The 14087-nt window shown below is 41.3% G+C and overlaps 1 protein-coding gene across 1 annotated transcript in view; it reads left to right on the forward strand.

Moving 5' to 3' along the window:
• The window catches only part of LOC138319850 (uncharacterized), a 272074-nt gene that overhangs the window by 157758 nt on the left and 100229 nt on the right, over positions 1-14087 (forward strand). The window contains exons 18-20 of the mRNA XM_069262980.1: positions 6696-6830; positions 7624-7675; positions 9321-9479. Of these exons, the coding sequence (XP_069119081.1) occupies positions 6696-6830; positions 7624-7675; positions 9321-9479 (346 nt within the window). The remainder of the gene's footprint in view (positions 1-6695; positions 6831-7623; positions 7676-9320; positions 9480-14087) is intronic.

Raw genomic sequence — 14087 nt, forward strand, 5'->3', positions numbered from 1 at the left:
CAAGGTTTGGTTAGGTGGGAAGGGATTGGGGGAGGCCTTACCTGGGTTGATAAATGGAGGGAAGCTCACGAGGCCATCAGGGTAAGGAATGGGGACAAGGTTTGAGTAGGTGGGGAGGGGATTGGGGGGAGGCCTTACCTGGGTAGATAAATGGAGGGAAGCTCACGAGGCCATCAGGGTAAGGAATGGGACAAGGTTTGAGTAGGTGGGGAGGGCATTGGGGGGAGGCCTTACCTGGGTAGATAAATGGAGGGAAGCTCACGAGGCCATCAGGGTAAGGCATGGGGACAAGGTTTGAGTAGGTGGGGAGGGAATTGGGGGAGGTCTTACCTGGGTAGATAAATGGAGGGAAGCTCACAAGGCCATCAGGGTAAGGAATGGGGACAAGGTTTGAGTAGGTGGGGAGGGGATTGGGGGGAGGCCTTACCTGGGTAGATCAATGGAGGGGAGCTCACGAGACCATCAGGGTAAGGTCAGGGTAAGGAATGGGGACAAGGTTTGGTTAGGTGGGGAGGAGATTGGGGGGAGGCCTTACCTGGGTAGATAAATGGAGGGAAGCTCACGAAGCCATCAGGGTAAGGAATGGAGACAAGGTTTGGTTAGGTGGGGAAGGAATTGGGGGAGGCCTTACCTGGGTAGATAAATGGAGGGAAGCTCACGAGGCCATCAGGGTAAGGAATGGGGACAGGTTTGAGTAGGTGGGGAGGGGATTGGGGGGAGGCCTTACCTGGGTAGATAAATGGAGGGAAGCTCACGAGGCCATCAGGGTAAGGAATGGGGACAAGGTTTGAGTAGGTGGGGAGGGGATTGGGGGGAGGCCTTACCTGGGTAGATAAATGGAGGGAAGCTCACGAGGCCATCAGGGTAAGGAATGGGGACAAGGTTTGAGTAGGTGGGGAGGGAATTGGGGGGAGGTCTTACCTGGGTAGATAAATGGAGGGAAGCTCACAAGGCCATCAGGGTAAGGAATGGGGACAAGGTTTGAGTAGGTGGGAAGGGGATTGGGGGGAGGCCTTACCTGGGTAGATAAATGGAGGGAAGCTCACGAGGCCATCAGGGTAAGGAATGGGGACAAGGTTTGAGTAGGTGGGGAGGGGATTGGGGGGAGGCCTTACCTCGGTAGATAAATGGAGGGAAGCTCACAAGGCCATCAGAGTAAGGAATGGGGACAAGGTTTGAGTAGGTGGGGAGGGAATTGGGGGGAGGTCTTACCTGTGTAGATAAATGGAGGGAAGCTCACGAGGCCATCAGGGTAAGGAATGGGGACAAGGTTTGAGTAGGTGGGGAGGGGATTGGGGGGAGGCCTTACCTGGGTAGATAAATGGAGGGAAGCTCACGAGGCCATCAGGGTAAGGAATGGGGACAAGGTTTGAGTAGGTCGGGAGGGGATTGGGGGGAGGCCTTACCTGGGTAGATAAATGGAGGGAAGCTCACGAGGCCATCAGGGTAAGGAATGGGTCAAGGTTTGAGTAGGTGGAGAGGAGATTGAGGGGGAGGTCTCACCTGGGTAGATCTGTGACCGGAGCCCTGGTTGGATTGGGCAGGTCACGCTAGAATTGATGTTGTAGTAGTTCGTCATGATGGGGGAAATTAGCGGGGCACAATTAACGCATAGTATATGATACGATTGTTTATTTGCAAGTGAGAGGTAAAATTACACATAATCCAATGATAATACACAATAGTCACAAATATATATATACAGTTGAAGTTGTAGGGGAAAGTCAAGTCACCATGATGAATTAGTCAAATAATTTTACGCATCCGTAATAAACTTCATATAAAATCCCGTAGGTAAAGGTAAAATCCAAATATCAGTCTGACCGCTTGTTTCTAACTGTATCCTCTCACTAACTCACTCTCTAACTAACTGTTGTATCTCCTTTTTATAAGAATCATATCCCTACTCTAAAATCTAGTGACAGGTGGCAATTGCCTTTTTACTCAAAGTTCTCAAAATAGAGTCATGTATTTCTCAAAGCAAAAATAGGTGAGAAACAATTAACATGTCTATGAATATAAGTGAAATGTTTTAGATAATTGAAGGCTTAATCCTTTCCTGTTTGTCCCAGGAAGTAAGGGATTAACTCTGACACTTTTAGCTAGGATATACTTGACGATAGATAATTAATTACAGGTAAAAATGAAAATGACTTACATATGACAGAAATGGTTTTGATAATGATTTTATATTAATTTCCAATAAAATATATGGACTAATTCAATAAAGAGAAAAATATTATAAATTGTGCAAATTTAGTATTTGCACTGGTGAAAGATCAATGGAGGGAAGCTCACGAGGCCATCAGGGTAAGGAATGGAGACAAGGTTTGAGTGGGGGGGGGGAGGCCTTACTTGGGTAGATAAATGGAGTGAAGCTCACAAGGCCATCAGGGTAAGGAATGGGGACAAGGTTTGGTTAGGTGGGGAGGGGATTGGGGGGGAGGTCTTACCTGGGTAGATAAATGGAGGGAAGCTCACAAGGCCATCAGGGTAAGGAATGGGGACAAGGTTTGAGTAGGTGGGGAGGGAATTGGGGGGAGGTCCTTACCTGGGTAGATAAATGGAGGGAAGCTCACGAGGCCATCAGGGTAAGGAATGGGGACAAGGTTTGAGTAGGTGGGGAGGGGATTGGGGGGAGGCCTTACCTGGGTAGATAAATGGAGGGAAGCTCACGAGGCCATCAGGGTAAGGAATGGGGACAAGGTTTTGAGTAGGTGGGGGGGGGATTGGGGGGAGTAGGCCTTACCTCGGTAGATAAATGGAGGGAAGCTCACAAGGCCATCAGGGTAAGGAATGGGGACAAGGTTTGAGTAGGTGGGGAGGGAATTGGGGGGAGGTCTTACCTGTGTAGATAAATGGAGGGAAGCTCACGAGGCCATCAGGGTAAGGAATGGGGACAAGGTTTGAGTAGGTGGGGAGGGGATTGGGGGGAGGCCTTACCTGGGTAGATCAATGGAGGGGAGCTCACGAGACCATCAGGGTAAGGTCAGGGTAAGGAATGGGGACAAGGTTTGGTTAGGTGGGGAGGAGATTGGGGGGAGGCCTTACCTGGGTAGATAAATGGAGGGAATCTCACAAGGCCATCAGGGTAAGGAATGGGGACAAGGTTTGAGTAGGTCGGGAGGGGATTGGGGGGAGGCCTTACCTGGGTAGATAAATGGAGGGAAGCTCACGAGGCCATCAGGGTAAGGAATGGGTCAAGGTTTGAGTAGGTGGAGAGGAGATTGGGGGGGAGGCCTTACCTGGGTAGATCTGTGACCGGAGCCCTGGTTGGATTGGGCAGGTCACGCTAGAATTGATGTTGTAGTAGTTCGTCATGATGGGGGAAATTAGCGGGGCACAATTAACGCATAGTATATGATACGATTGTTTATTTGCAAGTGAGAGGTAAAATTACACATAATCCAATGATAATACACAATAGTCACAGATATATATATACAGTTGAAGTTGTAGGGGAAAGTCAAGTCACCATGATGAATTAGTCAAATAATTTTACGCATCCGTAATAAACTTCATATAAAATCCCGTAGGTAAAGGTAAAATCCAAATATCAGTCTGACCGCTTGTTTCTAACTGTATCCTCTCACTAACTCACTCTCTAACTAACTGTTGTATCTCCTTTTTATAAGAATCATATCCCTACTCTAAAATCTAGTGACAGGTGGCAATTGCCTTTTTACTCAAAGTTCTCAAAATAGAGTCATGTATTTCTCAAAGCAAAAATAGGTGAGAAACAATTAACATGTCTATGAATATAAGTGAAATGTTTTAGATAATTGAAGGCTTAATCCTTTCCTGTTTGTCCCAGGAAGTAAGGGATTAACTCTGACACTTTTAGCTAGGATATACTTGACGATAGATAATTAATTACAGGTAAAAATGAAAATGACTTACATATGACAGAAATGGTTTTGATAATGATTTTATATTAATTTCCAATAAAATATATGGACTAATTCAATAAAGAGAAAAATATTATAAATTGTGCAAATTTAGTATTTGCACTGGTGAAAGATCAATGGAGGGAAGCTCACGAGGCCATCAGGGTAAGGAATGGAGACAAGGTTTGAGTGGGGGGGGGGAGGCCTTACTTGGGTAGATAAATGGAGTGAAGCTCACAAGGCCATCAGGGTAAGGAATGGGGACAAGGTTTGGTTAGGTGGGGAGGGGATTGGGGGGGAGGCCTTACCTGGGTAGATAAATTGAGGGACGCTCACGAGGCCATCAGGGTAAGGAATGGGGACAAGGTTTGGTTTTGGGGGGGAGGCCTTACCTGGGTAGATAAATGGAGGGAAGCTCACGAGACCATCAGGGTAAGGAATGGAGACAAGGTTTTGGTTAGGTGGGGGGAGGCCTTACCTGGGTAGATAATGGAGGGAAGCTCACAAGGCCATCAGGGTAAGGAATGGGGACAAGGTTTGAGTAGGTGGGGAGGGGATGGGGGGAGGCCTTACCTGGGTAGATAAATGGAGGGAAGCTCACGAGACCATCAGGGTAAGGAATGGAGAAATGGTTTGAGTAGGTGGGAAGGGGATTGGGGGGAGGCATTACCTGGGTAGATCAATGGAGGGAAGCTCACGAGGCCATCAGGGTAAGGAATGGAGACAAGTTTTGAGTAGGTGTGGGAAGGGGATTGGGGGGGGGGGAGGCCTTACCTGGGTAGATCAATGGAGGGAAGCTCACGAGGCCATCAGGGTAAGGAATGGAGACAAGTTTTGAGTAGGTGGGAAGGGGATTTGGGGGAGGCCTTACCTAGGTAGATAAATGGAGGGAAGCTCACGAGACCATCAGGGTACGGAATGGAGACATGGTTTGAGTAGGTGGGAAGGGGATTGGGGGGGAGGCCTTACCTGGGTAGATAAATGGAGGGAAGATCACAAGGCCATCAGGGTAAGGAATGGAGACAAGGTTTGGTTAGGTGGGGAGGGGATTGGGGGGAGGTCTTACCTGGATAGATAAATGGAGGGAAGCTCACGAGGCCATCAGGGTAAGGAATGGGGACAAGGTTTGGTTAGGTGGGGAGGGGATTGGGGGGAGGCCTTACCTGGGTAGATAAATGAAGAGAAGCTCACGAGGCCATCAGGGTAAGGAATGGGGACAAGGTTTGGAGTAGGTGGGGAGGTGATGGGGGGGAGGCCTTACCTGGGTAGATAAATGGAGGGAAGCTCACGAGACCATCAGGGTAAGGAATGGAGAAATGGTTTGAGTAGGTGGGAAGGGGATTGGGGGGAGGCCTTACCTGGGTAGATCAATGGAGGGAAGCTCACGAGGCCATCAGGGTAAGGAATGGAGACAAGTTTTGAGTAGGTGGGAAGGGGATTGGGGGGAGGCCTTACCTGGGTAGATCAATGGAGGGAAGCTCACGAGGCCATCAGGGTAAGGAATGGAGACAAGTTTTGAGTAGGTGGGAAGGGGATTGGGGGGAGGCCTTACCTAGGTAGATAAATGGAGGGAAGCTCACGAGACCATCAGGGTACGGAATGGAGACATGGTTTGAGTAGGTGGGAAGGGGATTGGGGGGGAGGCCTTACCTGGGTAGATAAATGGAGGGAAGATCACAAGGCCATCAGGGTAAGGAATGGAGACAAGGTTTGGTTAGGTGGGGAGGGAATTGGGGGGAGGTCTTACCTGGATAGATAAATGGAGGGAAGCTCACGAGGCCATCAGGGTAAGGAATGGGGACAAGGTTTGGTTAGGTGGGGAGGGGATTGGGGGGAGGCCTTACCTGGGTAGATAAATGGAGAGAAGCTCACGAGGCCATCAGGGTAAGGAATGGGGACAAGGTTTGAGTAGGTGGGGAGGGGATTGGGGGGGAGGCCTTACCTGGGTAGATAAATGGAGGGAAGCTCACGAGGCCATCAGGGTAAGGAATGGGGACAAAGTTTGAGTAGGTGGGGAGGGGATTGGGGGGAGGCCTTACCTGGGTAGATAAATGGAGGGAAGATCACAAGGCCATCAGGGTAAGGAATGGAGACAAGGTTTGGTTAGGTGGGGAGGGGATTGGGGGGAGGTCTTACCTGGATAGATAAATGGAGGGAAGCTCACGAGGCCATCAGGGTAAGGAATGGGGACAAGGTTTGGTTAGGTGGGGAGGGGATTGGGGGGAGGCCTTACCTGGGTAGATAAATGAAGAGAAGCTCACGAGGCCATCAGGGTAAGGAATGGGGACAAGGTTTGAGTAGGTGGGGAGGGGATTGGGGGGGGGGAGGCCTTACCTGGGTAGATAAATGGAGGGAAGCTCACGAGGCCATCAGGGTAAGGAATGGGGACAAAGTTTGAGTAGGTGGGGAGGGGATTGGGGGGAGGCCTTACCTGGGTAGATAAATGGAGGGAAGCTCACGAGACCATCAGGGTAAGGAATGGAGACAAGGTTTGAGTAGGTGGGGGGGAGGCCTTACCTGGGTAGATAAATGGAGGGAAGCTCACGAGACCATCAGGGTAAGGAATGGGGACAAGGTTTGAGTAGGTGGGGAGGGGATTGGGGGGAGGCCTTACCTGGGTAGATAAATGAAGGGAAGCTCACAAGGCCATCAGGGTAAGGAATGCAGACAAGGAGAGAATAGATAGGTCCTGTGGAGATTGATGTGGGACTTGAAAGACCACAGGAATTGAAATTGTTAAATAAAAATGTTTTGTTTGTAGCTATCATATTTGTTTGTTGAATCACTAACATTTTGTTTATGTGTCAGGACTCTGACCTCAGTATCCGAGGTTTGAAGGGCAAGAGTAATTCTATGGGAGTTCTGATCGAATCACAGTTGCCACATCTGGTTGGCATGGATGATGACATTCTCAGTACAGGAGTGACCATCTACTATCTCAAGGTAACACCACGGTATATAAAGGACATTAACTCATCACATGTATAGAATATCCTCTTTCATCATAGGTAACATTTAGATTAAATGTCAGTTTTTCGGTCACCTGAGACAAAGTCTCATATGACCTATTCTAATCGCCTTTTGTCTGTCATCGTCAGTTATGCGATGAGAAACAATTTACATTTTCAAATTGTACTCCAAAACTGCTGAAGCAATTTTAATGAAGTTTTGCACAAACCTTCTAAGGCATAAGGCCAATCTAAATTGTGAATTATATGGTCACCACCCCAGGGAGCTGTGGGAGGGGCCACTTAGATTTCCAAAATCTTTTTCTTGACTCACAGATGTGGTAGAATTAAATACGCTTCATTGATAGAAATGTCATAAGGTCCTTTACAGAAATTGTTCATTATATGACCCTGGGGTCTCTCATTTCCCTCTGGGGAGGGGGTTAAGTTTATTATTATAGTTTATAAAAGGAAAACATATTTTTAAACATTATTTGGTCATTTGTAATAGGAAATGAGTCAAATGTCATTAGATTATCAGTATGAGATGGCCATTGGATCCTATTAACAAATTGTCCATGACTGACCCCCAGGGGCCTTAGGGGTGGGGTCAAAAGGTGTCAAATAGGCAAAAACTTCAAAAATCTTCTTCTGAAATTCTTGAAATAATAGAATCAAATACTTGTCATAGATGGAAAGGTCTTGAGGTCCTTAACAAAAATTGTGAATTATGTGACCCATTGGCCTCTTGTTAAAGATTTGTATCCCATGTTTGTTTATCATTGTAGGATGGGAAAACCCTACTTGGACGTGAGGATGCTGACAGAGAACAGGATATAGGTATGTATGGTCAAATAAAGCTGTTGTAGGACAGGATATAGGTACATATGGTCAAATAAAGCTTTTGTATGACAGGATATAGGTACGTATGGTCAAATAAAGCTGTTGTATGACAGGATATAGGTACGTATGGTCAAATAAAGCTTTTGTATGACAGGATATAGGTACGTATGGTCAAATAAAGCTGTTGTATGACAGGATATAGGTACGTATGGTCAAATAAAGCTGTTGTATGACAGGATATAGGTACGTATGGTCAAATAAAGCTTTTGTATGACAGGATATAGGTACGTATGGTCAAATAAAGCTGTTGTATGACAGGATATAGGTACGTATGGTCAAATAAAGCTTTTGTATGACAGGATATAGGTACGTATGGTCAAATAAAGCTGTTGTATGACAGGATATAGGTACGTATGGTCAAATAAAGCTTTTGTATGACAGGATATAGGTACGTATGGTCAAATAAAGCTTTTGTATGACAGGATATAGGTACGTATGGTTAAAATAAAGCTTTTGTATGACAGGATATAGGTACGTATGGTCAAATAAAGCTTTTGTATGACAGGATATAGGTACGTATGGTCAAATAAAGCTGTTGTATAGGACAGGATATAGGTACGTATGGTCAAATAAAGCTTTTGTATGACAGGATATAGGTACGTATGGTCAAATAAAGCTTTTGTATGACAGGATATAGGTACGTATGGTCAAATAAAGCTGTTGTATGACAGGATATAGGTACGTATGGTCAAATAAAGCTGTTGTATGACAGGATATAGGTACGTATGGTCAAATAAAGCTGTTGTATGACAGGATATAGGTACGTATGGTCAAATAAAGCTTTTGTATGACAGGATATAGGTATGTATGGTCAAATAAAGCTATTGTATGACAGGATATAGGTACGTATGGTCAAATAACGCTATTGTATCACAGGATATAGGTATATATGGTCAAATAAAGCTGTCGTACGACAGGATATAGATACGTATTGAAATGATAGAATCAAATACTTTCCATTGATGGAATTATATGACCCTGGGGTCTCACATATAACACTGGGGAGGGGATTAAGTTTACTTTAGTTTATATAGGAAAAACATACTTATGAACATTATTTGCTCAATTTTCATAGGGATTGTGTGAAACTTGATTATAATTATTAGCCTAAGATATAGCATTTTAACATTCATATCGGTCCTCGCTGACACCCTGGGGGACCAGAGGGGCAGGGCCAAATAGGGTCAAAATGACTTAAAATTGAGAAAAAAAAACAGGTTTTTTTGCTCAATTTTCATATGAAATTAGTCAAACTTGGTTAGAATTATTAGCCAGAGATAGCATTTTAACATCATATCCATATTGGTCCTGGCCGACCCCCTGGGGGCATAGGGGCGTGGCCAAACAGGGTCAAAATGACTAAAATTTAAAAAAGATTCACATGTTTGCTGGAAGCAAATACTCTTCATAGATTAAAAAGTAAAATCCCTGACCGACTTCAAGGGCCAGTATGTAGTGTTTCTATGTCTTTTGGTTTCATTCTATATCCAAACTCAGGTGACCATTAAGGCCCATGAGCCTCTCGTTTTATACTTGTTTTTTAACATTTTTCTGAATTGTTGATATAAATTATGTTTTGTAGTGCTGAGTGGACCATCTGTACAGAGGGAACATTGCTTTATTAAGAATACTCTAGGAAATGTCATCCTACATCCAAACAGGAGGGCTAACTGTGCCATCAATGGTATTGATTGCCGGGGACCAACTCGCCTTAAACAGGGTAAAGTCATCTACCAATATAGTGAATGTTGTCATCTCTCAAGCAACACTAAACCTAAAACAGATAACAAGGAAATTTGAAACAAGGAATATTAAACACTAAACCTAACAAACACTGATATTTACAAACTAGGAGGTAAACAGAGATAGATATGTAGGAGTTGGTGGGTAACTAACAAATCATTGGGTTTGTACTGTAACTGTATTAAATCATCACAACAAACAAACAATAGATAGATATGTAGGAGTTGGTGGGTAACTAACAAATCGTTGGGTTTGTACTGTAATGTAACTGTATTAAATCATCACAACAAACAATAACAATAGATAAATATGTAAGGAGTTGGTGGGAAACTAACAAATCGTTGGGTTTGTACTGAAACTGTATTAAATCATCACAACAAACAAACAATAGATAGATATGTAGGAGTTGGTGGGTAACTAACAAATCATTGGGTTTGTACTGTAACTGTATTAAATCATCACAACAAACAAACAAACAATAGATAGATATGTAGGAGTTGGTGGGTAACTAACAAATCATTGGGTTTGTACTGTAACTGTATTAAATCATCACAACAAACAAACAATAGATAGATATGTAGGAGTTGGTGGGTAACTAACAAATCATTGGGTTTGTACTGTAACTGTATTAAATCATCACAACAAACAAACAATAGATAGATATGTAGGAGTTGGTGGGTTAACTAACAAATCATTGGGGTTTGTACTGTAACTGTATTAAATCATCACAACAAACAAACAATAGATAGATATGTAGGAGTTGGTGGGTAACTAACAAATCATTGGGTTTGTACTGTAACTGTATTAAATCATCACAACAAACAAACAATAAGATAGATATGTAGGAGTTGGTGGGGTAACTAACAAATCATTGGGTTTGTACTGTAACTGTATTAAATCATCACAACAAACAAACAATAGATAGATATGTAGGAGTTGGTGGGTAACTAACAAATCGTTGGGTTTGTACTGTAACTGTATTAAATCATCACAACAAACAAACAATAGATAGATATGTAGGAGTTGGTGGGTAACTAACAAATCGTTGGGTTTGTACTGTAACTGTATTAAATCATCACAACAAACAAAACAATAGATAGATATGTAGGAGTTGGTGGGTAACTAACAAATCGTTGGGTTTGTACTGTAACTATTAAATCATCACAACAAACAAAACAATAGATAGATATGTAGGAGTTGGTGGGTAACTAACAAATCATTGGGTTTGTACTGTAACTGTATTAAATCATCACAACAAACAAACAATAGATAGATATGTAGGAGTTGGTGGGTAACTAACAAATCATTGGGTTTGTACTGTAACTGTATTAAATCATCACAACAAACAAACAATAGATAGATATGTAGGAGTTGGTGGGTAACTAACAAATCATTGGGTTTGTACTGTAACTGTATTAAATCAACACAACAAACAAACAATAGATAGATATGTAGGAGTTGGTGGGTAACTAACAAATCGTTGGGTTTGTACTGTAACTGTATTAAATCATCACAACAAACAAACAATAGATAGATATGTAGGAGTTGGTGGGTAACTAACAAATCGTTGGGTTTGTACTGTAACTGTATTAAATCATCACAACAAACAAACAATAGATAGATATGTAGGAGTTGGTGGGTAACTAACAAATCATTGGGTTTTGTACTGTAACTGTATTAAATCATCACAACAAACAAACAATAGATAGATATGTAGGAGTTGGTGGGTAACTAACAAATCATTGGGTTTGTACTGTAACTGTATTAAATCATCACAACAAACAAACAATAGATAGATATGTAGGAGTTGGTGGGTAACTAACAAATCATTGGGTTTGTACTGTAACTGTATTAAATCAACACAACAAACAAACAATAGATAGATATGTAGGAGTTGGTGGGTAACTAACAAATCATTGGGTTTGTACTGTAACTGTATTAAATCATCACAACAAACAAACAATAGATAGATATGTAGGAGTTGGTGGGTAACTAACAAATCGTTGGGTTTGTACTGTAACTGTATTAAATCATCACAACAAACAAACAATAGATAGATATGTAGGAGTTGGTGGGTAACTAACAAATCGTTTGGGTTTGTACTGTAACTGTATTATTAAATCATCACAACAAACAAACAATAGATAGATATGTAGGAGTTGGTGGGTAACTAACAAATCGTTGGGTTTGTACTGTAACTGTATTAAATCATCACAACAAACAAACAATAGATAGATATGTAGGAGTTGGTGGGTAACTAACAAATCGTTGGGTTTGTACTGTAACTGTATTAAATCATCACAACAAACAAACAATAGATAGATATGTAGGAGTTGGTGGGTAACTAACAAATCATTGGGTTTGTACTGTAACTGTATTAAATCATCACAACAAACAAACAATAGATAGATATGTAGGAGTTGGTGGGTAACTAACAAATCATTGGGTTTGTACTGTAACTGTATTAAATCATCACAACAAACAAACAATAGATAGATATGTAGGAGTTGGTGGGTAACTAACAAATCGTTGGGTTTGTACTGTAACTGTATTAAATCAACACAACAAACAAACAATAGATAGATATGTAGGAGTTGGTGGGTAACTAACAAATCATTGGGTTTGTACTGTAACTGTATTAAATCACACAACAACAAACAAACAATAGATAGATATGTAGGAGTTGGTGGGTAACTAACAAATCATTGGGTTTGTACTGTAACTGTATTAAATCATCACAACAAACAAACAATAGATAGATATGTAGGAGTTGGTGGGTAACTAACAAATCGTTGGGTTTGTACTGTAACTGTATTAAATCATCACAACAAACAAACAATAGATAGATATGTAGGAGTTGGTGGGTAACTAACAAATCATTGGGTTTGTACTGTAACTGTATTAAATCAACACAACAAACAAACAATAGATAGATATGTAGGAGTTGGTGGGTAACTAAACAAATCATTGGGTTTGTACTGTAACTGTATTAAATCATCACAACAAACAAACAATAGATAGATATGTAGGAGTTGGTGGGTAACTAACAAATCATTGGGTTTGTACTGTAACTGTATTAAATCATCACAACAAACAAACAATAGATAGATATGTAGGAGTTGGTGGGTAACTAACAAATCATTGGGTTTGTACTGTAACTGTATTAAATCAACACAACAAACAAACAATAGATAGATATGTAGGAGTTGGTGGGTAACTAACAAATCATTGGGTTTGTACTGTAACTGTATTAAATCAACACAACAAACAAACAATAGATAGATATGTAGGAGTTGGTGGGTAACTAACAAATCGTTAGGTTTGTACTGTAACTGTATTAAATCATCACAACAAACAAACAATAGATAGATATGTAGGAGTTGGTGGGTAACTAACAAATCATTGGGTTTGTACTGTAACTGTATTAAATCAATCAACTGGTTTACTTAACAAACAAACAAATAGATAGATAGATATGTAGGAGTTGGTGGGTAACTAACAAATCGTTGGGTTTGTACTGTAACTGTATTAAATCATCACAACAAACAAACAATAGATAGATATGTAGGAGTTGGTGGGTAACTAACAAATCGTTTGGGTTTGTACTGTAACTGTATTAAATCATCACAACAAACAAACAATAGATAGATATGTAGGAGTTGGTGGGTAACTAACAAATCGTTGGGTTTGTACTGTAACTGTATTAAATCATCACAACAAACAAACAATAGATAGATATGTAGGAGTTGGTGGGTAACTAACAAATCGTTGGGTTTGTACTGTAACTGTATTAAATCATCACAACAAACAAACAATAGATAGATATGTAGGAGTTGGTGGGTAACTAACAAATCGTTGGGTTTGTACTGTAACTGTATTAAATCATCACAACAAACAAACAATAGATAGATATGTAGGAGTTGGTGGGTAACTAACAAATCGTTGGGTTTGTACTGTAACTGTATTAAATCATCACAACAAACAAACAATAGATAATATGTAGGAGTTGGTGGGTAACTAACAAATCATTGGGTTTGTACTGTAACTGTATTAAATCAACACAACAAACAAACAATCAATAGATAGATATGTAGGAGTTGGTGGGTAACTAACAAATCGTTGGGTTTGTACTGTAACTGTATTAAATCAACACAACAAACAAACAATAGATAGATATGTAGGAGTTGGTGGGTAACTAACAAATCATTGGGTTTGTACTGTAACTGTATTAAATCATCACAACAAACAAACAATAGATAGATATGTAGGAGTTGGTGGGTAACTAACAAATCGTTGGGTTTGTACTGTAACTGTATTAAATCAACACAACAAACAAACAATAGATAGATATGTAGGAGTTGGTGGGTAACTAACAAATCGTTGGGTTTGTACTGTAACTGTATTAAATCATCACGACAAACAAACAATAGAATAGATATGTAGGAGTTGGTGGGTAACTAACAAATCGTTGGGTTTGTACTGTAACTGTATTAAATCATCACAACAAACAAACAATAGATAGATATGTAGGAGTTGGTGGGTAACTAACAAATCGTTGGGTTTGTACTGTAACTGTATTAAATCATCACAACAAACAAACAATAGA

Source organism: Argopecten irradians, chromosome 3 (assembly GCF_041381155.1).
Source record: "Argopecten irradians isolate NY chromosome 3, Ai_NY, whole genome shotgun sequence".
NCBI lineage: Eukaryota > Metazoa > Mollusca > Bivalvia > Pectinida > Pectinidae > Argopecten > Argopecten irradians.